The 10400-nt window shown below is 34.7% G+C and overlaps 1 protein-coding gene across 1 annotated transcript; it reads right to left on the bottom strand.

The window, feature by feature from the left end:
- Positions 1 to 3873: 3873 nt before the first annotated feature.
- LOC126822396 (nuclear envelope integral membrane protein 1) lies at positions 3874 to 8657 on the bottom strand. The gene is made up of 5 exons (XM_050551294.2): positions 8650 to 8657; positions 7353 to 7446; positions 6156 to 6505; positions 5192 to 5353; positions 3874 to 4384 (listed from the first exon to the last, which is right to left on the bottom strand). The coding sequence occupies exons 2-5, from the start codon at positions 7437 to 7439 to the stop codon at positions 4246 to 4248; spliced, it is 738 nt and encodes a 245-aa protein (XP_050407251.1). The 5' UTR covers positions 7440 to 7446; positions 8650 to 8657; the 3' UTR covers positions 3874 to 4245.
- Between the last annotated feature and the right edge of the window lie 1743 nt (positions 8658 to 10400).

The following is a 10400-nucleotide window of genomic DNA, read 5'->3' as shown; positions in this document are numbered from 1 at the left end:
ATGTTAGTCCCAAAATGTCCTAGTTTGTGTCGAATGGAGGTTAAACCCCATTTTTCTCTCTCTCTCTAATACAAGAGGTGATGTAAGAATTCATCCACAATTAAATTAAACCAAGTCTCTTGTTTGCTGCCGGGTGTTGTGTGGCCGAATGCGTTATGTAGATCATAAGGTCTGTTTTGATTCCCTGCTGGGTTTTCTCTGGGTCCTCCGGTTTCATCCCACAGCTAAAGAGTCAAATGCAATGGATTCTATTCCACCCTCATGCGACAAAGCATAGGGTCACCTGCATAATTTTGTGGGTTTTCTCTGGGTACTGTGGTGTCCTCCCATTAGTAAAGATGCTGAGGGCAAACAAATTATATAAATAGAATTCTACCATGTGTTAGTCTCCAAATGACCTAGTTTGTGTTAAATGCCTGTCAAACCCTGTTAAGATATAAGCACAGGGAGCCACAATGGCTAAGTGGGTAAGACGCTGGCTCGCTGGAATGGGGAGAGAGAGAGAGAAATGGGGTTTAACGTCCACTCGACACAAACTAGGTCATTTCGAGACTCACATATGGTTTAATTTTATTTCAATAATTCGCTTGCGTGTAGGGGTCTTTAGCAGTGGGAGGAAACCGGAGGACCCGGAGAAAACCCACGAGGTTGGACAGGACGCTGGAATGGAGGTTGGGTGTTCGATCCCTGCATTGGCCGAGAAAGTTCATCCAGATTTTCCGGCATGGTTCCCCCTTGTCAGTGATGCAGGACGGAGGGCCTGACAAGGAAAGCTGTCTGGTTGTTCGGATGGGGAAAAAACAAGGTCCTGTCTACACATTGGTGTGCACGTAAAAGATCCTGTGACAGTTGGAATTTTATTAAAGAATAGGCTGTAGTGCCACTGTCCGGGCAAAATTTTCCTCATAGCACACTGTATGGCATATGCCCGTCTTCATTAGTCCAGTTCGGAGCAGAATAGTAGGATGTTTCATTTCAGATATAAGCATGTCCTTCAGGACATGAGAGGTTATGTCCCTTTGAACTAAATCCATAAATGTTATGGTAACTAAAACTAGTTTAATCAGTGAATAAACAAATAAAATTTTAACAATATGAAAAATAAAATCACCATTAGGTTATTTTAGTCACTGGTATTTTTATACACATATTAAAAACATAAAACTTTCTACAACTTCACTTGAAATAACTAGAACTCCTTAACTTGGATCAGAACGGAGGGCCTGACAAGGACAGCTGTCTAGTCCTACGGATGAGACGAAAAACCGAGGTCCCGTGTATACATTGGAATGCACATAAAAGATCCCTTGGCAGTTGGAATTCGATATAAGAGTAGGCCTTTGCCGCTGCCAGGCCAAAATTTCCCTCATAGCACACTGTATGGCGTATGCCCGTCTTCATTAGCCCAGCATAGGAGCAGAACAGTAGGACGTTAAACCCTATTTCATTTCATTTCATTTCTTAACTTGGATCATAATATAATCTAATAGGTTGATTTGTTTGATATATTTTACTAATTATAATATATAATATGCAAGAGCTAAATCTGTCTATTGCAGGTCTTTCTTTAGGCCTGAAATGTTATCTAAATTATTAATTAGACATTAGTTAACCTATCCAGACCATAATCAACTCTAGATGGCATCACTATAGCCTGCAATCTTTAGTGGATTATGAGCCGATTTACTGCAGAACTTTCCTTCACGATTTAACGATTAAATGGATAATCGAGACTATGCTGTTTATCGTACTGAAATTTTCAGCAAATTGCCTTTAGATTATCTAGTTTTTAACTATTATAGTGAGAACTGCCAACTCACTATTAAATCTCCCATAATGTATCTTTAATATACAACATCAGTATTACCGTACATTTATTTGGATTTTATAGTTGATTTGTATTGTGGGATGCCAATCTGTCTTTTGTAAAAATGAACATCTTTAATTAAAGCCAATGTTAATTAAAAGGGCTGAAATATAAGCGATTTTGTGTTTCACTTCTGACACAGAATGCCAAACATAAAATAAGGCATTTTCAAGTGAAGAAGATGTATTGTCAATTAACATATATAGTTCATTCATGCAGATTTTTTGAGCCCTCTCTGTGTACTGTAGTAAAAAGGCAAGTTCATTGATGTCAGTCTCCTGAGTTCTTTGTGCAATACAGTCCAGATCTTTGTATAACTATTCATATAGACTTAGTCTGCTAGATATATTTATGCTTTCAAGCTGTGTACTATGACTAGAAGATACATGTCGCCCTCACAAATTATATAATTATTAGAAATAAAATATTTATAAATTTTATGAAATGAATGAAATAAAAAAATCACTAATTCTGGAAACATTTTAAGATTAACAAACATAATTTTAACATGCAAATTAAAAATAAAACTACAACTAACATAGTCGGTTGATATTTTGATACTTTAGGTCTTGGTACAAAAAATAATAATAGAAAACACACTACACATCATTTTAAAGTTAGGTCTCTGAAACAGCAAATACAGAACACACATCATGTATTAGGATATAATATTTGATATTTAGGTCTGGGAATCAGTAAACACACTAAATACATATCAGGTATTAGGATATAATATTTGATATTTAAGGCCTTAGTATAAAAATAATTATATAAACATCAAGTAATTTATAAATTACTGGTAGTCAAAATAACAAAATATACAATTTAAATGAGACATGGTTTTAAATTCACACAACAATCATATTTTTAGTCCAGGCAACTGAAATATTTTTAAGAACGGAAACTTTTAATTGTAGCCAACTATTTCAGAAATATAAACATACATTATGCAAGAGCTAAATCTGCCTATTGCAGGTCTTTCTTAAGGCCTGAAATGTTATATAAAATATTAATTAGACATTTATTAAAAGATCTTAATCAACTATCGATGTCATCACATGTGTCTTTAAACCTGAAACGTTATATAAACTAAAAATAAACACACTTGTATGGATATACTACTTCTATAATATTTCTATATGTCTTACAAGGATTATGTTATAATATATAAACTATTAATTAGACATTTATTAACATTATCAACTCTTGATGCCATCTTATGTGTCAGATTTTCACTGGATTTGAATCCGATCTGCTGCTCAATGCTCAATGATTATTAAATCCAAAAATGGATAATCGAGACTATGTTTTTTATCGTACCAACTTTTGTAATAATGAACGAGGCTACGCCTAAAAATCAAATGCTAATATCTTGGTTCAGAGTGGAGCAATTTGACTGAAATTTTCAGCATATTCCCATTACATTATCCAGTTTTTAACTATTATAGTGAGAACTGCCAGCTCTTTATCTAATCTTACATAATATATCTTTAAGAGCATACAAAAACTTGAACAATGTTTAATGAACTTAAATCTTTACTCAGTTCTTATAGCATGCAGATTATCAAATGAGAATTTATGTGCAGGCCAATGTGTACACACTACACAGGGCCTTGTTTTTTTTGTCCTATCCAAACAACTAGATGCTTTTACTTGATATGCCCTCCATCCTACACCACTGACAAGGGGAACCACTCTGAACAATCCCGGGGAACTTTCTCAGCCAAAATTGGCTAATAAGCAGATATAATTGATTCCTATACTATCACTGTAACCCGGGTATCATTTAATCTTGTGTATTTAGTACTTGTGTCCAGTTTAAAGCTGACCATTCAATTTTGATAATGAGTGTCCAATTTATGAGCCTTTAATTTCTCGATCACTATTAAAAAATAAACAACCAATTCATTTTTGATGTATAATGATTAATTTTTGAACAGTGGTCAGGAAATTAAACACTTGTAAATTGGACACTCATTATCAAAATTAATCAGTCAGCTTTAAACTGTGCTAGATACACAAGATTAAATGATACCCGGGTTACAGTGGTAATTCATGAACAAAGATGTAACAAAATTGGGACTCTTATTCTTTAACGACTTAAGTCAGGAATTCTAGAGATGCTGCTATTTTTTTGGCTTTGATCCTTAGTTTAGATTTTTGTGAACAAAGTCAAAGGGTTTCCATCCTTTTTTTTTTCAATCCACAAATTTTCAACAGCACAAAAATCGAGAAATACTGTAGACTTAAAATTTCGACAATATTTGATATAATACGTTCTCTTTGTTACCAGCATAAACCTGAGAAATTTGTTTAGAATTGAATTCAAAAAATTTAAAAACCCTAATGACATGAGTAAATATAAAATACAGGTGGTATCAAGGGGAGGTAAGTCTAAAATCTATTTCAGACATATCGTCGTCGTCATCACTGTGAGGAAGCAGGTGTGAGTATTCACTGTGATAATGATAATCGTCGTCAGACAAATGGTCTTCACCTTCGACAAAACTAGCAAATCTGTAATAAGAAAAATAAAATCATTATTTCAGACTCTTGAACCACAATCTTTTCAGCACTTCGGGTCTCAAAGCTAGTTGACAGTTGACACAATGATCAGCAGTGAATATTTGCCAGGCTGCTACAATCACTGATAGGGATGCCATCGCTGCGGCTTAATGAGCCCCAAATATTAACTATATTTAAGTATTAGAAAAATAAATAAAGGTGTTTGAAGTATTTGTAGGTAAACAATATTTCCTATTTAGTGTAAATGGGTATTAAAATGAATAAAAGGCACCATTCTGTCCGAACCAGTAACGTCTTATGTAAACAAGGCACGTGCCATTGAGCCAATGATTGACGCCGCATCATCTGACATCACATGTTGAAAGCAGTCATCTTTTACAGAGCTATGAGAGAGAGAGAGAGAGAGAGAGAGAGAGAGAGCGAGAGAGGGTTTAACGTCCACTCAACACAAACTTAGGTCACTTCGGGACTAACATATGGTTTAATTAGCAGTGGAAGGAAGCCGGAGGACCCAGAGAAAACCCACGAGGTTGGACCGGTGGCCCCACTGCTTGTCATGTACAACCGGGGAATCGAAACCACGCCAGTTGACTCATTGACAGACCTTATGATACAGCGTGCACGTGCTAACCATTTGGCCATCCACCTCGCAAAGATGTAAAATATAGATTAGAACCGCATTAAAACTACTATATTAATTTTTCAACATGGTGACCATTCAGTACAGAGATCTATTCTCATAGTTAATAATTCTCTGTGCGCAGAATGTATATACAATTTCTAAAAGTTTTTTCTTACTTGCTCGGAGATTTAATTCGACTAATAACCTTCCATGTTTGACACTCGGGACTTTTACAATATTGTCTTAATTCTTCTAAAGCTTTCTCTGTCTCTCTATCTCTTTCTTCCTCGTATTCTTCTTCTGTTAAAAATCGCGGCTTTGGTGGAAAAAGTTTATATCTAAAAAAAAAAAAAACATTTTTGAAAGAATATATAAATAAATAACATGACACAATAATTAACACTCTCCTTAGTTACATATTAAGGTCGTGTTTATTTTATTGCAATCTTAAAATTCATTAGAAATTACTGGGCTTGACATTAACTTTTTCAACCATTTGCCCAAAACACTTGAACAAAAATGAGTTTTGGTTTCCCCGCGCAATCATTAACGTAGTGCCCTGGATAAACTATAACCAGATTGAATTAAAAAAAAAGATTCCATCATCAACAACATACACTATATGCCCATATAACCCCCCCACGCCCCACCCCCCAGATATTATGTATCCATTGCTATGTCTTTTAGCGAAGCCTGTATCATTACAGGTCCGGCACTGTACAGCGCTTTGGACACTAATGGCCGACCCCGCGAATCTGATATATTTGTTTATTGCTTGCATAGTTTGTGTCTTGTTCACTGGTCTGTCATATGGTTGTGTAGTGTGGTCCTCATACACCTATTATTTAAAGGTTAACGGGAAAAGGTCATTATTTAAATAATGCAAGTAATTATGTCCTTCTGCTCATAAAATATAGACTAGAATATGAGCTAAAGAAGTAAAATTACCTCACAGCTTTTTTATTCATGGAGAACGGCGGAAATCGCTAATGTTGAAATTTACCTGTGTCCAGTAACATTAACATTCGGGGTCGTTTTATACTTATAGAAAGGATATGTTGACATAATTACTTGCTTTATTTAAACGATTTATGAAGCTTTTTCGGTGAGCTTTAAATCCAATAAAAATCTAGAACTTACGTAAATCTCTGTTTTAATTTGTTAAATTTAGTAGCAGGAAACATATAGACGGATATAACTAGAATAATAATAGCTATAGATGCTTCCGCTATCTGAGTTCCGTTATATATTAACGCTAGGCCTATAATCTGTAACATCCATTGTAACAGATTTAACGATCGATCTTCTTTCACGGGTCCGTATCTATAAACTAATGCGAAACTAATCAATCCCGTGACTAACACGTAGCCGAGTGCGTACTGCCAGTTATCGTGGACTATATCCTGTATACGTGTCGACATCCATTGTAACATAAATAACGAGGCCGATCCACCAATTAACATTGATATGTATCCAACAGATTTCAATTTCTGAAAGTAAAAAGATAATTCTTTATTAAACATACATGAGTTAAAGATTCCTGTATATGCACACAAATGGTTTTCCCTACCATCTAATTTGAAGATGGCCAATGTAATGTTGCAGTCAAATCAAGTCAAACTGAAAATTGCATTTATTACCAACAGCCAAAAGCCTCCAAACTTCAAAGCACTAATGCCGAAAAGAGACAACGCCATTGAAAACTGCATAACCGATTGAACATAAAAACAAAAAAAAACATAATAATGCACCAAATGCTATAACTAAATACAAAGACAAGGTTAATCCAGAATTGTAAGTTAAATGACATTAAAGATACATTATGAGAGATTAGATAAAGAACTGGCAGTTCTCACTATAATAGTTAAAAACTAGATAATGTAAGGGCAATTTGCTGAAAAGTTCAGTCAAATTGATCCACCCTGAACCGAGATTATAGCAATTGAATTTTCGGCCTAGCCTCGATTTATTGAATTAGGTTCGGATTTCCTGTTCGACTTCCATCCATAATTTAATCATGAAATGGATAATCAAGACTTTAGTAATGATAATGGAGGCTAGGCCGAAAATTCAATTGCTATAATCTCGGTTCAGAGTGGATCAATTTGACTGAAATTTTCAGCAAATTCTCTTTACATGATCTTTTTTTTAACTATTATATTGAGAACTGCCAGCTCTTTATCTAATCTTCCATAATGTATCTTGAAATTATGCCAGACTTTAAATAACTAAAATGTATATACAGCATCTTATTTAGTTGTTGTAGATTATTTTTTGTTGATTTATGGATTAGTAAGTCATATTTTTTAGATGAAATTGTAGTTTTGAATAATTTACCTGTGGTAGGAAACGCTGTAGTATATATATCAACAATAAAACAGATGCTAGTACACCAACACTAACACCAGCACCATAATGTATCATCACATTCCTATATATACATAAATAATCACCCTTAAAATACACATGTGACGTCATCCTTTGATGCTGGCATACCATAATGGTACAGGCAATGTGCCAAGCATACATTATTTATACTAGTGAAATATTGGACCCGTGTGACATATTTCATTAAAATGCATGTGCTGGATAGTGTCTGTAGTTTAATGGTCTCGTGCAAGACATTGCGTAATATATAGATATAGCTAAACACACTCGTGCAATATCGATATATTACTTAATGTCTCGCAATCGACCATTAAACTACACTTCAATGACATTTAGAAGTAGAGATATATTATTCATAATAACACAACTTAAAGATACATTATGGGAGATTTTTATAGAGAGTTGGCCATTCTTGCTATAACAGTTCAAAAGTAGATGATGAAAGAAGAATATATTGAAAATTTCAGTCAAATTACTTTATTCTGAACATAGTTATCATCGTTGTAATATTTGACTAGAAATGGTAGTGAAATGTGCTTTCACCATGACCGATCGTTTGATTGACAGGCGTTAACTCCACCTACATATCTCGATTATCAAGTAAAGTTTTCAATGGCATGCGGAAACGCTCTACAGCGGCCTCGCTAAGTACACTCTATCATTTAGCCTCGATCTAACTGACGCATTCTCATCAGGATGCGCCATATTTGTATTAATTAATAAGTGAAATCCTATTTAAATCCGAGCTATAGCCGAGCCATCCATGGGTCTACAGAGTTGATTTTGGGCTTGTTGTTTAAATAAAGATCTAATTTATAATTTCTATAACATCTGAAGCCTAAATTAAGACTTGCAATAATCAGATTTTGCTCTTGCATAATGTATGTTTAATGGATTTGCTACTTTTTGGTTTATTACATACAACGTTTCTATTCTCTTACAGGTATCTTTATCAAGCAATTTACAAGTATTCGATTTCCTGACCACTGTTCGAAAATTAATCATTATACATCAATAATCAATTGGTTTGTTTATTTTTAACAGTGGTCAGGAAATTAAATACTTGTACACTCATTATCAAAATTGAATGGTCAGCTTTAAACTAGACACTGGTACAAATTAGATGATTTTGGGTGATTTTAAATGATTTTTACGAATTTTTAAACAAAGATTTGATATTAAACGAATGTAAAATTAAATATTGCTAAATACAAAAGATCAGATGATACCCAGGTTACGGTGATACCTGCTCCATACAGGTACCCAGAAGATTAAATGATACCTGGGTTACAGTGAGTGACAAGAGATAATTAGAATATACCTGCTCCACACAGAAGCCCAGAAGAAGAGAAGAATACCAGCTATAACATATGCTATATACCATACATCAGGATCTGTAAACAATAAATAACAACATATGCTATATACCATACATCAGAATCTGTCAACAATAAACAACAGTACACTATAAAACATCATACTAAACTGAGGCTGCTTGTTTACAGTTAGCTCTGCTTGAGAACAGACATTAAGCTAGTTGACTGACATATTAAGTCCTAAATCAACGATTTAAGTCGAAAACACTGAGTATACTTCGAGAATTTTGAACAGCTAGTTGACCGACATTTTTAGTCCTAAATCAATGATTTTAGTTGAAAACACTAAGTATACTTCAAGAATTTTGAGAAGTATTTATTCTGCTTTCATTTATTAATGGAATTATTTAGTTTTTGTGTGTATGCCAGATGTGAAACGGTGTAGAATCGCACTACAAAACAATATACTAAGTTTTGGATATAGCTGCCATCACACTTGATGTAGTACAAATAATTTTACTGCCATAATTTTGGATGGCAGGATTTGCCACAAGATGCAATTAGCTACGATATGCTCATGTAAAGCCTCACTATTGTAGTTTTTCCAAAATGCACTCAACACACCCCAAAAAAGGCCTTCGAGAAATAGTTACTCACTCAAATCATCCTTTGCAAGTAATTACAAGAACTCAATTCATGTATGTCAACATTTAAGCGGGTAGTCATCTATTTGCCATCGGTTTATTTGTAGAGAGTGAGAAATGGGGTTTAACGTCCACTCGACACAAACTAGGTCATTTCGGGACTAACATATATTTCAATAATTTGCTTGCGCTTAGTGGTCTTTAGCAGTGGGGGGAAACCGGAGGACCTGGAGAAAACCCACGAGGTTGGACTGGCGACCTTACTCCTTGTCATGTACACCTGGAGAATCGAAACCATGCCAGTTGACTCAATCACAGACATTATGATACAAAGTGCATAGCTAACCATTCGGCCATCCAACACCTCCCCCCCTCCCCGGTTTGTTTGTAGCAAGCCCTGTGAAATGGAAACCTGTGATGGCTCACGAAAATAAACAAGCTTGGAAATAAGACACCAGTTACAGACAATGTCAGGCACAAATTCAGGCTTTGTCAGACACTACACCTCTACGGCCTGTCATTTTGTCGACATTGATTTGTCTTTGTTATTGATATCATTAATAGTAATACATGTCCGGCACTAAGTTGAAAATGTCAGGTACTATTTCATTAGTGCCTGACATTTTGTCAGGTACATCTAAAACCATTATTTCCATCCCTGAAGATAAATTAATAAACTCACTTCTAACTTTAAATTGTACAGTGTAAGGTTTAACCGATGATATTCCAACACAGCTAGAATTAAAAGCTTGTAAAGATACATCTTCCTTTACTTGTAGTGTTAATGAAAGCATATATTTCCACCATACTGATACATCCTGGGCTTTCTTCTCTACCTCCGTCAAATTTTTACCAATATAGATGGAGATTTCTTGATCTTGGCTGGTTTTAATAATAGTCAACTAAAAATAGGTAAACATGCATTATCCAAGAGCTAAATTTGCCTATTGCAGGTCTTTCTTTAGGCTTGATATGTTATCTAAATTATTAATTAGACATTAATTAACTTATCCAGACTATAATCAACTCTCGATGGC

Source organism: Patella vulgata, chromosome 5 (genome assembly GCF_932274485.2).
Source record: "Patella vulgata chromosome 5, xgPatVulg1.2, whole genome shotgun sequence".
Classification (NCBI taxonomy): Eukaryota; Metazoa; Mollusca; class Gastropoda; family Patellidae; genus Patella; species Patella vulgata.
Note: the sequence above shows the minus strand (reverse complement) of the source record. Positions and strands in the feature narration are given on the sequence as shown.

What these genes read in the sequence shown, in the direction of transcription:
- LOC126822396 (XM_050551294.2), bottom strand. Translation starts at nt 7,439, where the DNA reads ATGATACATTATGGTGCTGGTGTTAGTGTTGGTGTACTAGCATCTGTT. An exon ending in AAATTAAAACAGAGATTTAC is followed by an intron (nt 5,354 to 6,155) that starts GTAAGTTCTAGA and finishes TTTTTTTTTTAG; the next exon opens with ATATAAACTTTTTCCACCAA. An exon ending in CGAATTAAATCTCCGAGCAA is followed by an intron (nt 4,385 to 5,191) that starts GTAAGAAAAAAC and finishes TTCTTATTACAG; the next exon opens with ATTTGCTAGTTTTGTCGAAG.